General features: G+C 45.2%; 1 protein-coding gene across 3 annotated transcripts in view; it reads left to right on the forward strand.

Moving 5' to 3' along the window:
- The window catches only part of Arhgef18 (Rho/Rac guanine nucleotide exchange factor 18), a 92,709-nt gene that overhangs the window by 48,571 nt on the left and 20,598 nt on the right, over positions 1–23,540 (forward strand). For 2 of the 3 annotated variants that reach the window (XM_020175650.2, XM_020175652.2), the window contains one exon: positions 23,180–23,321. In XM_020175650.2, coding sequence (XP_020031239.2) covers positions 23,180–23,321 — 142 coding nt within the window. The remainder of the gene's footprint in view (positions 1–23,179; positions 23,322–23,540) is intronic. The other variant, XM_074054212.1, reaches the window with a different exon arrangement.

Here is a 23,540-nt window from a genome sequence, read left to right on the forward strand (position 1 = left end):
TAGTAAATATTTTAGGCTGACCACATGGCATCTATGGCAGCTATTCAATGGGCCAGAGCACCCACAGACAGATAAGTAAGTGGACGTGGCTGTGTTCTAATAAAACTTGATTACAAAATCAAGCATCCATCTCTGGAGTTGTGGCTTGTCAACCCTTGCAGTAGACACATAATTTCTTTTTTACGCCATAAAATTTTTTATTGGCATACATTAATAGTACAAGGGGGTTTCATTGTAATAATTCCATAGATGAGTACAGTGTACTTTGAACAAGTTCACCCCCTGTCTCATGGCTTTTATGGTTTTTATGACCACAGCTGCATGACCTTTTTTTTTTTTTTTTTGGTGGTACTGGGATTTGAACTTAGGGCCTTGTGCTTGCCAGGCAGATGCTCTACCACTTGAGCCACACCCCTAGTCCTTTTTGCTTTTGTTATTTTTCAAATGGGGTCTCAAATTTAATCCTGGGTTAGCCTAGACCTCTATTCTCCTATTTACACTTCTCCCATAGCTGAGATGACAGACATGTGCCACCACGCCCAGCTTATATCAGTTGAGATAGGGTCTTATGAACTTCTTGCCTCAAGCCTCCATCCTTTCAATCTCTACCTCCCAAGTAGCTGGAATTACAGGCGTGAGCCACTGCTCCCAGCTTTACTTTGTAAATTTGGTTCTGGGGACAGGAGACCCTCACCTGTCTCAGGGGCTGTCTCCCAGAAGGGACCCTCTTTATGCTGTGGTGCATTTTGTCCTCAGGTTTCCCTGGGTTAAAACAGGAAGACTTAGGGTTTCCAGTAGCTGCTGGGCAGATTGGCCTCTTCAAGGCCCGCCTCAGGCAGGTTCAGACCAGAAACTCTCGCTGCAGCAGGTCTTTCCAGGGTTCCTCTACCCTGACTCCATTCCAGATGGTTTTTTCCAGAAATTCAGTGCCCTTGAGTCATTTCCCAACCCAGTGAAGGCAAACAGGTTTTTTCTGGCATTCTGTGCATGTGTATTCTGTCCCGCCTCCCTAGTGACAGAATGCTTTTTATCTGCTGAAAGAAAACGCATTGGCCCTTGTCAAGGATTTGATTTCCTCTGTCCTCCTTACAGCCACCTCTGCTCACATTTGCTCTATTTCCTGCATTAAGTCTGTCTCTCCCCCACCCTCTCTCCTTGTCCTCCTTCTCCTCTTCTCTCTCCCTTTCTCTTTTCTTTAAATAGGGCAGAGGAGTTTTCTGGAGATTTCAGTGTGTAATAGGTATACCTGGATTATTAATCTTTTCAGAATCAGTTGTTTTCATTGAAATATTTTCCAGCCATGGTTTTGGATTTCTGCACAGCCAATTGCATTGACATAATCTTTTAAAAGATGCCCAAAAGGAAGCTAGGCATGATGGTGCACACCTGTAATCCCAGCTACAAGGGAGGTGGAGGTAGGAGTATCTGAGATGCATAGTCTGCTATGGCAAAAGTGGGAGACTCTATCTGAAAAATAACTAAAGCAAAAAAGGACTGGCAGTGTGGCTCAAGTAGTAGCACTCCTGCCCAGCAAGTGCAAGTCCCTGAATTCAAACACTGGTACCATAAATAAATAAATAAATAAATAATAAAATTTTTAAAAAGATACCCAAAGGAAGCAGGTAGCTGCCTTTCCTGGGAAGGTCCCAGGAGATGGTGGGCTTGTTTTGCTGGGATCTCCACAGTTCAGCAACTGAAAAGCTTAAGTGACACTATAAGTCTGTCCCCCCTGATGCCAGAATATAATATGAAATTGGAACCAGAGGACACAAATAATATCTGGAACAAGAAGCCTGTGCAGTGCAGGTCATGACCACCTGGCTCTTGACATTATGCACATTTTTTTCAGATATGCTAGAAACAAGATCACGCACCTACTGCTCTCCTTCTCAGTCCACTTTGGGTCTTGTGGTCCTTCATATGTCTGGCCTGCTGGTTGTGTTCACCCCTCCCCAGGCTCACATGCACAGGCTGTTTCCTCTGCTGGGGGGTCAGTCCTTTCCTCACTTATGGTTCCTTGTACTTCACCCTTGGCAAACAGGCCCAGCACACATCTGACCAGTGCCTTGTGCAATAGTTGACTGTGCTCATCCAAGTGAGTCTGCACACTAAACGGAACCGGGTTTGGGCGGTGTCTCCATTAGCCATCACGTGTTGCCAAGGGGATTTCGGTGAGTGGTTGCTGGGAGGCAGACAGGGACCTTCGTGCACTTGCAGTCTCATGTCTTCAGGCACCCCCTGCACCCTGTCTCCTGGGATGGTCCTTGGTGTTGGGTGTAGGAAGGAAGTCTCAAAGTATCATTTTGTGGAAATGTCAGGTCCTTGGATCTTGATTTTTGCCCAGGGTCTATCTTGGACCTTCTACATACAGCCTCCTGTGTATGACAGATGCATGTACCACCATGCCTGGCTTATTGGTTGAGATGGGAGTCTTGTTAACTTTTTGCTGGGCTATCCTTGAGCCATGATCCTCCCAATCTCTGCCATACCAAGTAGCTGGAATTACAGGCAGGAGCCACCACACTTGGCTTTCCTGTGGTTTTAATGTTCATTTCCCTGATGACTCACGATACTGAGCACTTTTTCACATACTGACTAGCCATTGACCTGTCTTCTTTAGAGACGTGTCTTTTCAAATCCTTTGTCCATTTTGAAATCAGAGTGTTTGTTTTTTATTTAGCCGGAGGAGAACTGACACTATGTAGTCTCTCAGCACTCTTGTTCTTCTGTCACCCTGCAGAGTGGGTTTTGGTTTTTGTATTCCAGTGTTAGGAATTAAACCCAAGGCCTGGTTCATACAAGGCAAGAGCTCTACCACTGACCTACACCTTCAGGCCCAGAGTGGGATTTAAAAGTCAGGCTGCATACCACTTCTGGGTATTTACCCAAAAGAATCAAAATCAGCTTTCTATAGAGACACCTTCATACCCATGTATCTATCACATAATAGTTATAAACTATGGAACCAGCTTGGGTGTCCATCAATACCCAGGATAAAGAAAATGTGATATTTGTATACAGTGGAGTATTTTTCAGTCATAAAGAATAAAATTATATCATTTGCAGGAAAACAGATGGAACTGGAGATTATAATGTCAAATGACATAAGCCAATCCCACAACAACAAATGTCCCATGTTTTCTCTCATTTGTGAAAGCTAAGGGGAAACAAAGCAAAATAACCAAGGTCATCTGGGCACCAGTGGCTTGTGCCTGTAATCCTAGCTACTTGGGGAGGCAGAAATCAGGAGGATCGTGGTTTGAAGCCAGCCCAGGCCAAGTAGTTCACAAACTATCTCGAAAATACCCATCACAAAAAAAGGGCTGGTTGGAGTGGCTCAAGTGGTAAAGCACCTGCCTAGCAAGTGTGAGGCCCTGAGTTCAAACCTCAGTATCACAAAAAAAAGAAACAAGGGTCATGAAAGTAAAAGGGGGACTACTAGGGACATTGAAGAAGAAGGGGGAGGGGAATAAAAATAATAGAGAGGACAACCATGATCAAAGCACATTATTTGCATATATGGAAATGTCATGGTGAAACTCAATACAATATAATATACATCAGTTTAAAAAAATGGATGAATGAATGAATGAATGACAGCCAGCAGTCATGAGCCTCAGAAGTCAGAAGGAATCCCTTTGGTGAAGTGGGGTCACCTCTGCTTCCTTCCCCCTCTGGCAAATGGACATAGAGGCCAGCCAGCCACAGAATCAGGGTTGGACACATGGAACTGGGCATCTTCTAATCAGGTCCCACACCAATTCATGGGCCCTGGAGGAGAAGCTCTCGAGATACTGACATCTGTTCTGAGCTAATTGCCCTCTAGCCAGGTCCTTAACCAGATGGATGAAAGTCCCCAGAGCTGCTAATGGCACAGTGGTATGGACTTAATAGAAGGCTGTTGCAGGCCAGTCCTTTGCCTGTCTGGATGTTTGCTTAACATGTCATTTAGGAAGATAAGGATGAAGAAGACACAACCAGAGGGACCTTAACTACCATGTGGCAGAGCCAGGGACCTGAAAGTTTCAGCAGCAGCAGAAACAGTTGGCTGAAGGCAGCAAGACTGACCTCATGTGATGAGTGTGTGGATCCCAATGCTTAGGTCTACATTCAGGTATCCCCACCTGTACACTGTTGGCATTGGGGCTGGGTCGTAGTCTCGGTGGGACAGCCTGGGCACTGCAGGGTGCTGAACAGAGTCCTGGCCTCCAGCTGCTCCATGCCAGGAGTACCCTCCCACCCCATGTAACAATCAAAAAATGTCTCCAGAGGGGCTAGGGTGTATCTCAGTGATAGAGCACTTGCTTAGCATCTACAAGACAAATGATGGTGTTCCATCCCCAACACCAAAAAGAAAAAAACATTTCCAGCCACTGCCAAATGGCCCTGAGGGCCACAGTCACCCCTGGTTGAGAGCCACTGGTCTAAATAAACAACCACCTAAATATAGGATGTGTCTTTTTACACAGTGTGTAAGAATACATCTGAAGGATTTCAGCTGACAATAAAATATAATAATAGTTTGAGCTAGTAATTGACTTAGCAGTGACCTCCCCCCTCCAAAATAAATGACTAAAGGCACTTCAGCTGTTCTAGCACCCTGACCATCCTCCCCCTGCCATCCCAAATAGGGTCTCACAATGTAGCCCAAGCTGGCTTGGAGCTTGTGATCTTCCCATCGCAGCCTCCCGACTGCAGGGACTACTGGTGTGCACTACCATGTCTGGTTCCCTGATCACTTTCAATAAAACTGGGATCCTGCGGACAGTTAGCTCTGTCACTTACCCTGTCTGATCCCCAGGCAACTCCACACAGCTACCTCCCTAGCTCTGTAATCTCGTCTGCTTCTGGGCTTTGGGTACCATTTTCTGCCCACATTCCCATCCCCATCCCTATCTAGCTGACTCCTGGATTAGCTGCCATCTGATGTATCTTTGGGTTGTCACAGGAGGGCATCTAGATTCTTCCTACCCACCCACACACAGCCACACAACCACTTCCCACCCAAGGCTGCCCCTCCACCACCTCTCTCTGTTACTTTCTACTGCTCCCTAACTATAGGCCTGGCTCAGCTACCCACAAAGTCCCCCTGCAGCATCTTTGATCTGCTCCCCACACCAGGGATCAGAACATCAACCACTATGTGCATAAACCTGTCTGTGGCTTTGGCTTCAAGGAGAAAATATAAATTCCAAGGACCTCTCAGACCCATGACAGAATCTTCTCAAATAAGGGTCTCCCTCCAGTATGGTCCATTCATTTCTTCTCTGATAGACCCCAGTCCAGGTGTACCTGTCCCTCCCTCCCTTCCTTCCCCTCCTCTCCAGTAAATACCTATTGAACACCCATGTGCCAGGACCATGCCAACAAAGAAGAGCAGACACCCCCACCTCCAAGAGATTCCTCCCTAAATAAACACAAATGCCACCCAGCTTTATTATGCGCTCATGCCGTGTTTACAAGTGCGCCTACTCACTAAAATTTTTCTGTAACCCTAAATCAATACTCAGGCAGTTTTTAGTCCTTCGGGCACATGCACAGAGCATGTAAACTTTGAGCCCCAAATGCATATGGTCCCAGCTGCCTTTTTGTTTCGGCTCTCGTGCTGGAGTCTCGTGCCCTGTTCCAGATCTGTGGCGTGCCACATGCAAGCATTTTTGTGCTCCCAAGTGTAGTGTTAAAACATTGTCTAGTGTCCTTCAAGGCAAGGTGGCTGTGATATACCTCATGGAGAAAATGCAGGTATTATAGAAACTGCCTTCAGGTGTGATAGTGCTGATGGTCTTGAGTTCAGTGTGGCTGAATTAGCTGTGTGTATTAAATAAGGCATCTTTCAACAGAAATGCACAGAAGCAAGGTCATATGTGAAATGGTAGACCAAAACATGGTGACCAGAAACTAGCAAGAACATAACCCTGTATCTCCCTCAGGTACTCAGTTCAGTATTTGCTAACTCAGTGTTCACAGGGACTTCTTAGACTTGGCCACCAGGAATAATGAGCAGTGTGGCCGAGAGTGGTAGGAGGAAAAATAAAAGCAGGTAAGCAATGAAGTGTGTGTGTTGTGTGTTTAGTGGTATTCATGCAGTGCAGCTCTAGAGTCATCACTGAGAAGGTGGCCTGAAGGAAGTGGAGATAGGCAGAAAGAGCAGTGACCACAAAAGCCCTGGAGGATGGTAGCCATGCAGGATGCCAAGTGGCTGGAGCCAAGGGACCCAGGGGACTGAGGAGGTGACACACCTCACAGGCCAGAAGTCAGTAGACTCCCTGTAAAGGCCAGATGGTAAATACCATCATTTTAATGGGCTGACATACGATAGTGGTGACGTGATTGTATCACATAGTGACATCGTGGCCATCTAGTGTATAGTTCACTTGCTGTGATGTCCACACAGCACACTCATTCCTCAGCACATGCACAGCTGATTGAGACATGACTTTACGTTAGACTCTACAGTTGCTGCTGCATATTCTTTTTCTTCCTGTTTTTATTTTACACTATTTACCCCTCTGGTGCTAGGATTCTAACCCTAGGCCTAGCGCAGGCCAGGCAAGCACTTTCCCTCTGAGCTACATCCCCAGTCCAGTTACATCCTTTCAAAACTGCAACCCCCGTGACTCCCATTCTCAGCTCACGGGCTGTTTCAAAACAACTGTGAAGTTGATCCCAGGGGCCATAGTAAAACCTGGGGCTTCTGCAGGAGGTGGGAGTGTTAACAGGGCTTTGAGCGTGTAAGGGACAGATGGACCTACCACACTCAGTTGTTGATCAGATCATTCTGGTGGCTACAGGACTAGCCACCAGATCGTCAGTGTTACTTTGCCACATGCTAGATGCTGTTCTCACAGCTCCTCCAAAGAGGGCAATACTGTTATCCCTAATCTCCAGATAGGGAAACAGAAAACCACTGGGTCACTCACTGTGGATCCCAAATGAGGGGGTTTGGTCCCAGACAGCCTAGCCCCAGTTGCCCTGGCTGAAAGACACTCAATTGCTCTGAGGAGAGAAGTGGGACAGCAGGTGTTGACGGCTCTTTGAGTTTCTACAAGTGCAGGTTGAACATGCCTTACCCAAAATGCTTGGCAGCAGACATACTTCAGTTTTTCAGATTTTGGAATATCTGCACACACCTAGTGAGATATTACGTATCTTAGAATGTGACCCAAGTCTAAACACGAAACTACTGACATTTCAAATACTGCACACATAGCCTGAAGGCCACTCTATACACAGGTTGTGTGTGCCTGTGTTTTGACTGCAACCTATCCCGTGGGGTCAGTTGTGGACTTACATCCACTTGTGGCATCATAGTGGTGCTCAATAGCCTTTGGTGTTTACATCATTTTGGATTTCAGTTTTTGGATTAAGAATGATCAATATGTCCTTGTTTTCTGGAGTGTACCTCCCACCAGTGAGTGAGGGACTTCTGTCATTTCTGCTTTGCAGATGTGGCTTCTGCCCAGCCCAAATTTGCCCCCTGCACCCCAGGTGCACCTGTTCACCACAGCTCCATCCCACCATGGAGGAAAACTCTGGTCCCTACCTGTCTCTGGAGCAAGCCCTTCTGGGAACCTGCTGTGGCACAGGGCCCCTGGACTGCACCCTCACCTGTCCCTGGGCCAGACCCTTCCCATCAAGTCCACCATTGCTCAGACCTGTTTTCACTTGAAACTTGACCCTCGTCATTACACAGAGCCACCTTCACTTTTTGTTTTTTTGTGGGTGGGGGCGGAGGGGGAGGAAGGGTGGTAGGAACGGTACTGTGGTCTGAACTCAAATCTGGCGTTTGCTACGCAGGTGCTCTACCAGTTGAGCCACACCTCCAGTACATTTTGCTCTGGTTATTTTGGAGATGGGGGTCTCACAAGCTATTTGCCCAGGCTGGCCTCAATCCCTCATTTTCCTGATCTCAGCCTCCCAAATACCTAGGATTAGATAGAGAGCCACCAGCACCTGACTACCCAGCTTGTTTTTTCGGCACTGGGGTTTGAACTCCGGGCCTCATGCTTGCTAGGTAGGTGCTCTACCACTTGAGCCACTCTGCCAGCCCCCAGCTTGTTTTTTGAGATAGGGTCTTGCTAACTTTTTATGCAGGCAAAAAGTAGCTCATGCCTGTAATCCCAGCCTACAGCTCCCACACTCACTTTCAGTTTCATGGAGGAGAAACTAACTTGAGAACTAACTTGCATCACATAGAGCCTTCTTCCTGGTTACAGACTTCTCAAGCCCCAGTCTGTGCAGTATGTCCCAAATCTGCTTTCTGTAGTGATCACTTCGAGGTCGGCATTGCCTGTGGAGGACACCAAGCCCAGCGGAGGCTTCAGGCCAACGTGCTGAGCTCTCAGACATGGTCGGAAAATGGCAGCAATTAGTTTTAACAGTTCTATGCCTGAAGAGCTTTATGAACTTTGAGTAGATAAATATGCTTGTATTCGCTGATCTTCTGGTTTGGCCTATCCTTTGAGCGTGAATTCCCGGTCCTTGTCATCTTTCCTGTGTAGACCGCACCTGGACCATACACTCTGCTCCCTGCTTTCCAATTAAGGTGGGATGAGAATGCAAAAGACACTCAAAGCTCTCCCAGTGCCGAGTCCTTTCAGATTCCTTTATTGTTGTTATTATTATTACTATTACTATTATCATTATTATTATTTTGCTATTAGCTCACCTTTTCCTAATTCAATGGTATTTTAGTTTTTTAGGAAGGATGTTGTTTTGTTCCATTTTGAGACAGGATCTTACTATGTAGCGCTGGCAGGAATAACTCATCTTCCTGCCTCAGCCTCCCGAGTACTGGGATTATAGGCACGTCCATCTTGCTTCATTCTAAGCCACTCACTTTGTTTTGTGTGTTTGGTACTGGGGTGTAAACTCAGGGCCTACACCTTGGCCACTCCACCAGCCCTTTTTCGTGATGGGTTTTTTCAAGATAGGGACTCATGAATGATTAGCCCAGGCTGGCTTCAAACAGATCTTCCTGAGTAGCTAGGATTATAGGCATGCCACTGGCGCCCAGCTTATGCTACTCACTTTTAAGTTTTTCCAGAACATTTGTCTCGGTTTTAACTTTTTTGCACTCATAGTGTCTATACGTGTCCTTAGAGTACAGAACTGTAATCTTAAGTAGTGCTGGTGTTCACAGCTTCAGAAATAGACAGAATGGATCTCCTTAAGTGGAAGGCTGCGAAGGGTATTCTGCTCTGCCCACGTCCTAAGAGATTTCAGTTGTGGGCTACTCTTGTTCCACCGGGGAGTTTTTAGGAAGGTCTGCTCTTCTGGATGGATATCAGGCAGCTTCAGGAGGTGTGGCTGTGTGGTGAGCACTTGCCTAGAATGCTTGGGGCCCTGGGTTCCAGTCCCAGCACTGCAAAAAGTACTAAGCCCCATCCTTCAGAATCGTCTTCCCCTCCCCTCCCCTGGCTGTTATTGAGAAGTCCCAGCTGTTTCTGCTCATGGATGGTTCCCCAGTGGGGAACCCACTGCCTTCCCTGTTCTCCTGACCCCCATGTATTCAAAGCTGCTTCACTCCTGAGCACTGTCCTGAGGTGTTTTAGCCTGATGTGGCCACAGTGAGAGCTTGTCTCTCCTTCCTGCCTCTGTCCTCCTTTCCTGCCTTCCTTCCAGGTCCTGCCGTAGTGGCCCAGAGCAAGCAGCTAGGTCATACCCATGCCCTCCATCCACCCCTGTGTTTATAGCACACTAAGCCCCGCTGGTCCCACCCTGCCGTTCCACTCACTGGGTCCTTTACAGGTTCCGTCACCTGTAACTGAGACTGCTAGACTGGTTTCCTGCCTCTGCCCTCACTTTGTCCCTCTAATCCCTCGCCTGCCCGTCACCAATTTTCTCTGTGACATACAGGTCTCTACATGTCCCTCACTGGCCTAATGTCCATAGCTCCCCATCAGGAAGTCAAAATGCGGAAAAGTAAGGCATGAAATGCCACACAGGTCCAGCCCTGCCTGTCTGTTCCCCACCTATGGCACCCACTCCCAATCACCTTCCCCCAGTATGTTGGCATTCCCTTGTCTCACCTTGGCCCTTTCCTACTTCCGTCCTCTAGAATGTCCTTCCCCCTTCCTTTTTTTCTCCTAGCAACCTCCTACTCATCCTTTAAAACCCAATGCAGATAACCCCATGACCTCCTGCCTAGGCAGAAGGATTTAGGCACTCCCAGCTTCCATTCCAAGAACACTCATAATTGCTTGCTCTCACACCACTCCTTGATCACCTGGCTCCTCTGGGCTGTGGACCCAGTCTCACTCAAGCACCACACCATCATTCCTAAAAGATGTTTTAACTTTTCTAAACAGATGTATGAATGGTTTTGGGGAAGGGGTTGAAAGTTGGTGGTTCATACATAGTGATTACCTGGACATACAAGGATTACCAGCTGAGGGGAGCTAAGCCCCAGTTCCTCCTCTTTCCAGAGTCTTGGGGTCTTGTGGACTGTGTACAGAGCCCACTGATGTGGTCTCGTCTGTGTTTGGGAAAATGTCGGGTTTTTCTGCAGTGAGTTGCTTGGGTATTAGGGTAGGACACAAGGGAGGTAAGTGCTGACCATTGTTCCATTCCTACCCTCTAGGTTTGTTTCCTCATTCAGTCCTCTCCAAGAGTCCTGTTAGGTAGATGATGTCATTACACAGATGACCAAACAGACTCTGGGACCAAGTAACTGGCCAAGATCACAGAGGTAGTAACAGCAAGTGAGTGTGAAGCATCAGCTCCTCCTCCCCCATTCTGCTTGACTCCAAAGTCTGTTTTGGAAGAAAGCTGTCAGGTACCAAAATGTGCCCAAATCCCCAAATCTGCAGCCCCACACTTTGAAAAAGAAACTAGACAGTGTTGTTTTTTTTTTTTTTCAGTACTGAGGACTGAGCCCAGGGTTTTGCACATGCCAGACAAGTGTTCTATATATCCCCAGCCTATTTGTTTGTGTTTTATTTTTGAGACAGGGTATTTCTGCCTGGTCTGCCCACCTACTCTTTTCTTTTGTTTTATTTGTTTTGTTTTGTACACAAGGCTTTGTGCTCACAAAGCCACGTCTCTACCACTTGAGCCATGCTTCTAGCCCTAGCTTCTAACTCTTGATCTTCCTGCCTCTGCCTCCTGAGAAGCTGGAATCACAGGTGCACTACCATGCCTGGCTAAGAGAGTAGATTTTGGGACTTTTCTGGTGGTACTGAGGTTTGAACTCGGCCTCATACCTGCTAGGCAGGCGCTCTACCCTCTTGACCCATCCTGCCAGTCCAAGACAGTGAATCTCATAGTAGATTTTATAGGTTGAAAGTCCCTTATCCCAAGTGCTTGGGGCTACAAGTGTTTCAGATGTGGAATATTTTCAGATTTTGGAGTATTTGCATATTGAAAATGAGAAATGTTGGGAATGGGACATAAGTCTAAACATGAACTTCATTTACAAATTCATTGACACTTTATAGACATGGCCTGAAAGTAATTTTCTATTCTTGAGATTCTTAGTGTACCTGTGTTTGACTGCCGCCCATCACAAAAGGTGTGGAACTTTCTACTTGTCACCATTGAAAAAGTTTTGGATTTCATAGCATTTTGGATTTCAAATTTGGGGATGAGTTCCTTAGCCTATGTAACTCAATAGAAACAGGTCATTTGAAAACTGACACACTGTTGGTTTTGGGTGACATCCAAAACTGCTGCCATCTACTTTGAGCTGGGGTTTTTTTGTTTTTGTTTTTTTTTCACTTTCATTTTGAAATAATTTTAGATATGTAGAGTCTTAAAAGGTAGTATAGGCCTTTCCTCCTGTGAACTTTTAAAAATTATGTTTATAATACTTATTTCAATGTTTGTTATTATGAATATAATCTTATATGTTACACATTTTTATAATTATTTTTTATTTATAAAAGTCATAACACAATTTCAGGAAATCCAGAGAATGTGTAAATGTGGGGAATCCCCCACCATCCCATGCAGTCTAATTACCTGCCATTTGTGATGTCGTCTTCCAGGGCTTGCTTTCTTCCTCCAGATTTGCCTGCGAGGTTGTGCACCTTAGCATGACCCTTTGGAAAAGCAATTAGGTGATGCATATCTAAAATCAGAAAGCATTTCTAACCTTTGGCCCTATAACTCCACCTCAAGGAGACTTCTCTCTGAAGTTGGAATGCACTGAATGTCTGACTACACAGAAAAAATTACAGCCTCTTCAGGAGGGCTGTGGCAGCATGAAGGATGAAGAATTGGACATGCACTGTGATTATAACCATGAACACATGCACCATGCCAGTAAAGCCAGGAGCGTGGAAGCATCTGTAAAGGCTGCTTCCAGTATTGATGAGGGCGGGCAGTGTAGCTCCACAGAGAGTAGTTGCCTAGCATGCACAAGGCCCTCCCTGGGTGCCATCCCCAGCACCACCAAAAAAAAAAAAAAAAAAAAAAGTAAAATTCTAGTACAGTGACAGAGATAACATTTTTCCAAGAGCCCTTATCAGCATTTCCTGAGGACTGGTTTTTGTCAGCCAAGGGTCTTCGCAGGTGAGGAGTTTGTGCCATATTTGTTTTTACAGGATCGTACTAGGCAACTAGCTGGTTTTATGCCCAAGAATGCCCTATTTGGTTCTTCTTCTTTTTTTTTTTTTTCTCTTAAGATGACTCACCCAAAGCAGTTTGCTTTAGTTGCTTCTTATCTTTTTTTTGGCTGTACTAGGGTTTGAACTCAGGACCTCATGCTTGCTAGGTAGGTAATCTGCCAGCCCTTTTTTGTGATGGGTATTTTTGACATAGGGTCTCGCAAACTATTTGCCTGGGGCTGGCTTTGGACCTTGATCCTCCTGATCTCTGCCTTCTCTGTAGTTAGACTTTGCCATCTTGATGAAGTCAATTTATAGATGTTTTTTCTGTTATAGATCTTGCTTTTGACATTGTCACAAAGAATGTTTCACCAAGCCCCAGTTCCTGAAGATCTCTTCCCATGCTACCTGTGAAGTTTTATGGTTTCACATTTTCTGTCTCAGTCTGCCGTCCATTTGGAATTCATTTTTGTGAAAAGTGTGAGGTTAAGCTTGAGGTTCTTCCCCCACTCCTGCATTTGACATGAATCTTCTTGTTTCTTTATTTCAACTTTCAGGATTAACCATGGAGTAATACAAAATAGGGCTCCTCAGTGGTATAACCTGCATGCCTTATATGATTCTTACACAAATGCACATTTTCCTGTTAATATTAGTCTTTTGCTCTAAGAGAGGCTCTCAGACTTACTTGTTAATGCGCATTTCTCCATGGGCATGGTGGTACAAACCTGTGGTCACAGATACTTAGGAGGCTGAGACAGGAGGACGCTTGATACCAGCTTGGGTGATATAGAGAGACTCTATATCTTAAAAAATAAATACCTATGTGAGATAAACATTATTTCTCAACATAATGAATTTAGCAATAACTGGGCAGACAGAATTGTGGATTATTTCTATTTTATAGAGAAAATATGTCTCAGGGTTTATTTAGTGTAAAATTTACAAAATAGTGGGCTTCACTATGACATGTTCATAAGTAAGTAATGTACTTTGATCATATTCCCCCCCATTACCCATACTTATCCCCTTCTCTTCCTTCAGAGTCCCCTCCAACCTCCATGCCTTTTTTCTTTCTTGTACATATGAAGGAAACATGCAGTACTTGTCTGTCTCAGTCTATTTTTATACCTTTTGGTGTTTAACTTTTCTATACACACCCATACATAGTCAAGACAAACACCACAATTTTGTTCTTTTTGTTGATTGATGAATCATCAAGTTAAACCAGACATATGAAGAGTACGGGTGGCTCATTTCTGTCAAATTCAAATACAGGCAGGATTAAGCTACCTGTGAGAAGAGGTGGGAGTGGCAGTTACAGTGGGAAGGAAGGAAGGACAATGATTGAGAAAGACAGGAAGTCTGGGGAGTGCCAGCAACATTCTGTCTCCTCCTTCTCCTTCCTCGCCCTCTTCCTCCTTCTCTTCCAACATTTCCCTTTCTTGACTGAATGGTTGTTGTGCCAGTGATTATTCTGTGTTGATTTTGTTGTTTTTTGAGATGGTCTCACTATGTAGGCCAGGCTAGCCTTGAACTTACCATCCTCCAGCCACTGGGATTACAGGCATATGCCCAGCTATATTAATTTTTTGAGCTGTCTATTTGTCTGAGGTACTTTCCTGTATGTAATGTAACTCCTAATTAAATATAAACTTAAGGGACTGGGAATGTAGCTCAGTGTCAAAGTGTTTGCCTTTGTGGCTTCCACAAAGTCCTGGGTTCAATCCCCAGCACTGCAAAAAAAATAAAATAAAAATTACTTAAAATGTTAACAAGCAATCTTAAGACGAGGATCTGAAAAGCCACTGTAATCACACAGATCTCCAACCTTAGGGTAGTTGTCCATGGATGTAGATGGATGCTAATGTCATCTCCCAGTCCTCTTCAAACTCTGGAATCCAGTGGGGTTCAACTCTGCCACTTATATACTACACAGCTGGGGGCAAGTTGGGGGCCATGAACTTAACTATGAAGTGAAAACCAGGGCTGGGGTGGTGGTGCAGTGGTAGATTGCTTGCCTAGCACATGTGGTACTGGGGCTTCCACCCCCAGTACCGTAATAAATAAATACAGTGGTACTTGCTATTGAGTCATGATGAAGATGAAGGAATTAAGAAACAGTGTTGGGTGGCACACCCCTGAAATCCCAGCTTCTCAGAGATCAGGAAGATCTCAGTTCAAGGCCAGCCTGGGGGAAAAAGTTAGTGAGACCCCCCATCTCAAATCCATAAGCCATACATGATGGCACCCTCTCCCAACTACTGCAGAGGCTGTAGTAGGAGGATCTGTCTGTGCCTTGGGCAAAATCATGAGACTGTATCTGAAAAATAACCAAAGCAAAAAGGGTTGGGGTGTGGCTCAATCAGTAGAGCTCCTGCCTAGCAAATGTGAAACTCTGAGTTCAAACTGCACTAATGCCAAAAAAAAAAAAAAAGAAAGAAAGAAAGGGAGGGGGAGAGGGAGAGAGAGAGAAAGGGAGGGAGGGAGGAAAAGAGCAAGAAAAAGAAAGAAAAAAGTTACATAGTACTTAGAACACAGGCTGGAACCTTGTCAGTGAGTAAAGAGGAACTGCTGCTAGGAATTAATACAGTTTGGGGTTGGTTGGTTTGTTTTTTAAAGTGGTGTCCGATGGCTCTGACATGTAGTTTGAGATTAGGGAACAGCTGGGTACCAGTGGCTCACACCTGTAATCCCAGTACTAGGGAGGCAGAGATTAGGAGGATTGTGGTTCAAAGCCAGCTTGGGCAAATAGTTCATGAGACCCTATCTTGAAAATACCCAAAGAAAATAGGACTGGTGGAGTGGTTCAAGTGGTAGAGCACCTGCCTAGCAAGTGTGAGGCCATGAGTTCAAACCTCAGTACCAACAAAAAAAAGAAAGAAAAAAGAGAATAAATATATTTATTTTTCAATTATTATTATTGAGTAGTACAGTTGTCCCTTGTGTTAAGTCCTCCTGTAGACTTAAATTATCTCTAGATGTTTTGTACTACCTGTACAATGTTGATGCTATGTACGTAGTTGTTACACTGAATTGTTTGGAGAATAATGACAAGGGAAGAAAAGTTTGTACATGTCCAATACAGATGCACTTTTTTTTCCTCAATATTTTCCATCAAAAAGTCAGTTGAATCCATGGATGTGGAACACAGAGATAAGGGGGTTTGACTGTACCAGATTTAGGAAGAATGTTCTTTCTGACTCATCCTTACCTTCTAAGCTACAAGATGTCTTTTTAATTTTTTCTTTGTCCCCTGAGGTGCAGAGGCAAGAGGCTTCCCCCCCACACCCTGTATTTTAATTCTTTTTTATACTGCCTTGCTTCTGCAACATCAAAATGAGGCAGGGCAGAGAAATCAATGAGTTCCCTTCCGATCAATTTAATATATCCTCAGGTGGCAGAAATGCCAGGAACTGTGAACTGAAAAACTTGATCTTGCATCCGATTTTCTCTAATTGTCTCTCGAACACTCTCGGGTAGCTGGTGCCTGCTAGAACCCTCCAGAGCCAGGTAGCCCTTTCAGCTGTAACATAAGTCTTCCCCAAAACAGAGAGTGGTTGGCAGGGTGGAGACATAAACCCACTACATACGGGACAAGGAGCACTGATTTCTTAGCTGTGCTGCCAGAGAAGGTGCTTCCATCCTATAGGACAGGTTATCTGCTCCACTTTTTCTTTCTCTCTCTTTTTTTTTTATCTCAAGTAGTCTTTGCAGAAAACTGCAGGGACTTTTGTGCCAAATCCAGCTGCCTTCTAAAGATGGTTTTCAGCCATTTTGTCACTGAGAGGCAGCAGTAATCTGCAATTTAGAATTTACAATTGGGGCTGGTGGAGTGGCTCAAGTAGTAGAACACCTGTCTAGCAAGCCTAGCAAGTGTGAGGCCCTGAGTTCAAGCCTCAGGACCACCAGAAAAAAAAAAAAAGAAGAAGAACTTACAGTTGTTTAAAAGTTGACATTTCTTCTTTTTTAATTGCTCTATTTTCTTCTGAATTAGCATACATTAATATTGAAAAGGGATTTCATTGTGTAATTCCATACCTATGTACAATGTACATAAACAAATTCACCCCCTCCATGATATTCCCATTCCCTCTTTTTTCCTCCCGCTTTTTCATACAGTGTTTGGTGGGTTCCACTGTGCTGTCTTCGAGTATATACGTGTCATGTATTTCCACCCTCTTCCCTTATCAGTATGTTTCCTTTCCCACTCCCCCTTCCATGGATTCCTCCCCCAGACCATCCCCCTTTTGCACTCATATCTCATTATCATTGTCATTTTAAGTCTAGGTTCCACAAATGAGTGAGAACATAATTTCATTGTGGGTCCTTATGATTTCTGCAAGAGATAATGGGCCTTGTGCTTGTGTATTGGGGAGGAAAGCCAGTGACTTAGGATTTAAGAGAAACTGAGTCACAGGGAAGCAAAACTTAACCTGAGCTTCATAGTGCAGGCTCTTTTGTCCAGATTAAGTTACACAGGTGGGCTGATAATAACTGTCATGCAAGCTTAGCTTACTCCCAGAGGCTGCTGTTAAATCCAAGAAACCACCTGGGGTGGTGACTCATGCCTGTACTTCCAGCCTGTATTTGGGACATAGAGATAAGAGGATTATAGTCTGAGATCAGTCTGGACTAAAAGTTAGCAAGACTCTTATCTCAACAAACAAGACAGGCATGGTGGTGCATACCTGTGATCCCAACTACTCAGGAGGCAGAGGTAGGATTGTGGTCCAAGGCTGCCTGGGCAACAGCACAAGACCCTACCTGAAAAACAAATTAAAAGCAAAAGGGCTAGGAATGTGTGGCTCAATGTTAGAGCATCTGGCTAGCTAGCCCAAGGCCCGGAGTTCAAACCCTAGTACCACCTGGAAGGAAGGGAGGGAGGAAAAAAGAAAAAAATCCAAGAGATGATATAAAATATGTTTTAAAAATCATATTGATCATGGCCCAGGCCAGTGTGGAAGAAAACAAGACCCTATCTCAAAAATAACCAGAGATAAAAAGGGCTTGAGTCATGGCTTCAGTGGTAGAGGGCCTCAGTTCAACCCCCAGCACTACTAGATAGATAGACAGACAGACAGACAGATAGATAGATAGAATGAATACATTAATCTGGAGAGAGTCTGCTGTCTGTTACAGAGAATGACTGTCTCTCCCTCTTGGGCCCAAGAACTTTTGTTCATTTTCACCATTTGCTTCTTATTTTCGTCCCTGCCTCTTCCCTGGGTGCCCTTGCAGAAGCAGCTCTGTAACACGTAAATGCTACAGCAGGCCAGGTGCACGCAGATCAATAACACAGCTCAGCAGGGGGCAGACAGTGCTAATTGAGCTCCAAGGTAGCTTTTTTTTTTTTTTTTTCTTTTCCTTTCTTCAGCTCTAGAGATCAAACTCGGGACCTTGCGCCTGCTAGGCAAGCGCTCTACCACTGAGCTACAATCCCCCAACCCATCTGAAATGACTTTTACTACACTGATGGTGGTGGTCAGCACTGGGCTGAACTTTGTTATGTGGTGCAGATCCAAGTGCCACCCCACTGCCCATCCATCCCACTATGGCCCAGTACTTTAGGAAAACATGATAGCAGGAGATCAGCATGTATTCTTATCTCAAGGGCAAGGGCAAAATGACTAACTCGTACCGTATGCTGAGCTACAAGTCAGGACTGTCCCCCTGCAGAACAATGGCTGCTTCTGTACCACTCTGTGTGTGTGTGTGTGTGTGTGTGTGTGTGTGTGTTTAGCAAACAACTCACCCATTTAAGTGTGCAAATCAGTGGTTTTTAATATATTTACAGAGTCACTATAATCCAATTTAGAACTCCCAAAGGAAACCCCACATCCACTCACTATCACTCTCCAATCTCCACCAGCCTTAGACAACTGTTAATCTTCCTGTCATGGACTCACCTATCCTGGACATTTCCCATCCATGGACTCATAAAATCTGTAGTCTTTTGTGTCTGACTTCTTCCACTGAGCATAGTGTTTTCAGGGTTTATCCATGCTGTAGCATGGCTGTCTACTGCATTCCTTTCATGGCTGAATAATATTTTCATTGTGTAGATGCACCAGACCACGTTGTGTTTGTCCATTCGTCAGTTGACGGACATCTGAGTTGTTTCCACTTGGGCTATCATGGGTTTGCTGCTATGAACAGTGTGTACCAATACTTGTGTGGATACTTTTTCACTTCTTCAGGGCATAAACCCAAGAGCAGGAGCAGGGTAACAGTGTTTAACTGGGTGGGTTTTCTAAGCACCATTTTGTATCCTTCTAGCAGCCTTAGATGTGTGTGGTGTGTCACCTCCACATAGACAGATGGAAAACTGCAGTCCAGGGACATTTGTGGCTTTTCTTGCCTTGGCAGGCAGACCTCTAGGCCCCTAGGCAGCTGGTATATTAAGGGCAGCTGGTATTTGTTTTAACAAGGTATGTTAAGATGGGTGAACACGGAAGTGGCTGTCTGGAAGGAAGATGTTTATACTTACAGTCGCCTAGAAACAGGAGGCACAGCACACCATGCAGGGCCACATGGGGAAGTACCAGGGTCAGTCATGAGGCAGAAGGAAGAAAGGGAAAAGATGGGCAGGAGCCCTTTTTTTTTTTTCCTTTGTTAAGTAATTTATTTATTACAGTACTGGGGACTGAACTCAGGGCCTCATGCTAGTTGCTAGGCAAAGTTTCTGCCACTTGAGCCATATCCCCAACCCTTTTGCTGTGTTTTAATTTGTTTTTCAAATAGGGTCTCATGCTAACTTTGCCCAGGCTGGTCTGAACTACAATCCTCCTGTCTCTACCTCTTAGTATCTGGGACCATAGGTGTATACCACCACACCTAGCGGGGGTGAGACTATGTGGTGGTTTTTGCAGGAAGAAACAGGCAAGGCAAGGTAAGTAGACTTAGGATTGGCTGGATTGAATCATTTCAGTAGGCCCTGGGACATAGGGGCTGGCTCTTGTCTGGTTCCTGATCTTAGTTGATATGGTGGCTATGATAGGTGGCCATAGCCTTCAGTATAAGGTGGTTGGGGCCAGGCATGATGGGACACACCTGTAATCCCACTAGTCAGGAGGCAGAAAGATTGAGAATTCAAGGCCAGCCTGGATTACATAAAGAGACCTTGTATCAAAAAGAGAAAAGAAAAAGTGTGATTGAAGTGTGGACTCTGGATTGGTTTGTTTGCATATGAGAGATACATGTGAGTCCTTTACTATCTTTAAGAATTTACTAGCCTTGGGTGGGATGGTCCCTCCAGGATTGGCATGACCCCAGATGTCAAAAGCATAAAAAACACAGAATAAGAAATCTTGATTAAAGCTGGGCATGGTGGTACATGTCTGTAATCTCAGCAGTCAGGATTCAGAACCAAGAGGATCTTGAGATCAATGCCAGCCTGGGTTATGGTAGCAAGACCCTGTCAGAAAAAACAGACAAAAAGTCTAGTAAAAAGGCATAAGTAGCTGGGCTCCTGTGACCCACACTTGTAATCCTAGTTACTTGGGAGGCTGAGATCAGGAGGATCATGGTTAGAATCTAGTCTGGGCAAACAGTTCTCAAGACCCCATCTCCAAAATAACCAGAGTAAAATGGACTGGAGGTGTGGCTTAAGCAGTAGAGAACCTGCTTTGCAAGTGCCTGCTCTGAATTTGAACCCCAAGCCCATCAAAGGAAAAAAACCCCAAAAAACCAAAACGATTATACAGCCATTTGTGATAGAGTTACTTCCGTGGTTGTGTAAATTACAGAGACTGGGATTGTGAGTATTCACCTAAGACATGAAAACTTCAAATTATCTTCTCAATCATACCAGGAAGATTTAAGTCTGTCTTTGAAGGGGTGGGGGTGTGGCTCAAGTGGTAGAGCACCTGCTAGCAAGCACCAGGCCCTGAGTTCAAACCCAAAAAAGAAGGAAAAAATTGGAGCTGGCTGTTCCTAGGTAGTGTTTATAGTGGCTTTTTCTTCCATGACTGTGACTAAATCAGAATCCATCTGGCTTCAGGTCAGACCCTGATTCACAGGAACAATTTGTCAGCCATGCCAGGAGGCTAGGCTATGTTTCAGGATTTGTCACGTATTTGTACATTTACGTCATAATTGCCTGGGTGGGGTTTAGCATGGTATACAACTGGCAGGAAATGCCTGCCCTGGACAGGGTCTACTTTGATTTATGATTTTTTTTTTGGTTTTGTATATGAGTGACACATCTTTGTTGCCTTCATCCACAATAATAATAGTAATTGTTAGCCATTTGTTTGCAGTCACTGAAAACAATGTCATTCCCATCAAACTGTAAAGAATAAATAGTGCTGGGCGTGGTGGTACAGACCTGTAATCCCAGAATTCCAGAGGGTAAAGCAAGAGGATCATGTGTTTGAGGTCAGCCTGGGCTACAGTAGTGAGTTCCAGGCCAATCTAGACTACATAGTGAGACTCTGTCCCAAAAGTTTAAATTTTTTTAAAAAAGAATGAATGTTTATGAATAATAGGTGCAATGTAGTATCACACAGCTGGTAATTAACATCTTAATTTACATGTGTTCTTTATTACTCTTCTGCCAGACAATGTCTCATATGCACTGTCTTAGTCTGTTTTCTGCTGCTATAACAGAATGCCTGAGACTGGGTAATTTACAAAGAATAGAGGTTTGTTTGGCTCAGGTTCTGGAGGCTGGGAAGTCCAAGGGCACTGCATTGGTATCTGACAAAAGTTTTCATGTTGTATCATGCCATGGTGGAAGGCAGAGAGAGGGCAAGAAAAGATGAGAGTGAGAGAGCAAAAGAGTATTGTTGAACTCGCTTTTTTTTCCTTTTTCTTTTCTTTCTTTTTTTTTTTTTTTTGGTGGCACTAGGGTTTGAACTCAACCTCTCCACTTGCTAGGCAGATGCTCTTCCACTTGAGCCTCTCCATCAGCCTTGGTTATTTTGGCATAACCAAAATAACCAAGAGCGAGATAGGATCTCGCTTTATTCTGGACAGGCCTGGACCCATGAACCTCCTATTTCTGTATGCACCACTTGTGCCCAGCTATTGGCTGAGGTGGAATCTCAGCCAAACCACAGTCCTCCCAAGTAGCTAGGATTACAGACATAAGCCACCACACACATCTCTTGAAATTGCTTTTTTAACCAATCCACCTTAACAATCACTAACCCACTACAGGGATAATGAGGTTAATTCATTCTTATGGCCAGACTCTCTTCCTAGACTCCACCTCCCAATACTGTTGCATTGGGGATTAAGTTTCCAACACATGGAATTTAGGGGACACATCCAAACCATAGCATGTACCCAGTGCCCAATTACAGTCACCGTAAATTTTCACCTAAATTAGAAGTGGCTTAGCATGTGGAATCCACTCCCCGAGTAAGCTTCTGAAGTGCATTCATTCAACTCTGGGGCAGACTACCCACCCCAGTGTTCACACACTGCGCTGCTAAAAACCGAAGTTACAGCTGCCTTCTTCCTGCAGACTGGCAGGTAGGTGCATTGGGGACCCAGCAGCCAGGATTGGAAGCCACCAGATTTCTTTTTCATGCTTCCACTCATGCTTGCCTGAAGCAGAGTCTTAAAATGCAGTCTTCACCCTTGAGAATACATTAGTACGGCAGTGTGTCTCAATGAGAATGAACTTCAGTGAGGGGAAAAATCAGCCTAATGAAGATAGCTGAGCTTTCCTGAAGAGTTGGTCATTAGGGCGTGGTGTGCAGCTGGGTGGTAGTGGTGAGTGCTTGCCTAGCATACCTGCCACCAAAAAAAAAAAAAAAAAAGAGAGAGAGAGAGAGAGTTACATTTTTCTTGCCTGTTGGAAACATTTTGGCCAATGGATACATGTATCCTCCAATCCAAACCCTTAAATAAATGAGCAGGTTTGGAACCCCATGACATGTCGGGCTGGTTTATAATTGCTCCGTAGAAGAACATCAGAGCCCCTGGTGTAGTTTGATGGTTGAGTTCTGTCTTCAGTGCTGGTGAGCAGAGCCTTGTGGTCCTGTCTTAGCGCATCCTGACATCCAATCTTGGTTAATTATCATTGTGCAAAGTGCCGTCCGCATGAAGCACGCCAAGCGTACGGCTCCCCACCGCACCATCTAGGTTATTTACAGGGAGCACAAACTGCTCTCTGCTTTGCACCCCCTGCAAAGAGCAAGGAGAATGTAGAAGGGATTTTTTTTTTTAATTTTTGGTTTGTTTTGTTTTACCAAAGAAAATACTGTGTGATTTCCACACTGAACGGTCACAGTGGGGACCAATTTCCTCCACTCCAGCCCCACTGCTCCAGCCAATACAGCAAGGGAAGACGCAGTTTTATTTTCTAGAAGGATCCCACCGAGGCATAAAAACTGCAGCCCAGTCTGGCACGGCGCCGGGTCCCGGAGCCCCAAGCGCCAACATGGGCAACACGCATTCTAAGGGTGGCGACAGGCATGGGGCGCTCCCTGGCCGCCCCGAGCTGTCTTTTTATGGCTCTTTCCCCAGGAAATGGAACGAGAACGTCTTCCTGGATAACGAGCTGTTGACTTCCAAGATCCTGTCGGTTCTGAGGCCCCAGTCGGAGCGGGGCTTCCGCACAAGCGACCTCCACTACCCTGCCCACTTTCTTACCAGCAACTCTGTGTTTGCCTCTGTAGCAGCCTCGCTGAAGGAGCACCCGAGGACCACCCTCCTGTCCGATGGCAGCCCGGCCCCTGCCAGGAATGTCGGCATGACGGTCTCTCAGAAAGGGGGTCCCCAGCCAACACCGAGCCAGGCCGGAACTGGGGCGCGACTCGGGTAAGCCGGGAAGCAGAGCGGTGGGTGGCACTGATCAATGGCCTCTCTGAAGGAGAGGGCCATTGTGTGGGTCTGCACTACCACTCCTCTGGATGAAATTCCCATTAACACTCGCTCTCAGGGATACCTTTTTTCTTTCTTTCTTTCTTTTCTTTTCTCTTTCTTTCTTTCCTTTCTCTCTCTCTCTCTCTCTCTCTCTCTCTCTCTCTCTCTCTCTCT

Source organism: Castor canadensis, chromosome 14, assembly GCF_047511655.1.
Source record: "Castor canadensis chromosome 14, mCasCan1.hap1v2, whole genome shotgun sequence".
Taxonomy (NCBI): domain Eukaryota; kingdom Metazoa; phylum Chordata; class Mammalia; order Rodentia; family Castoridae; genus Castor; species Castor canadensis.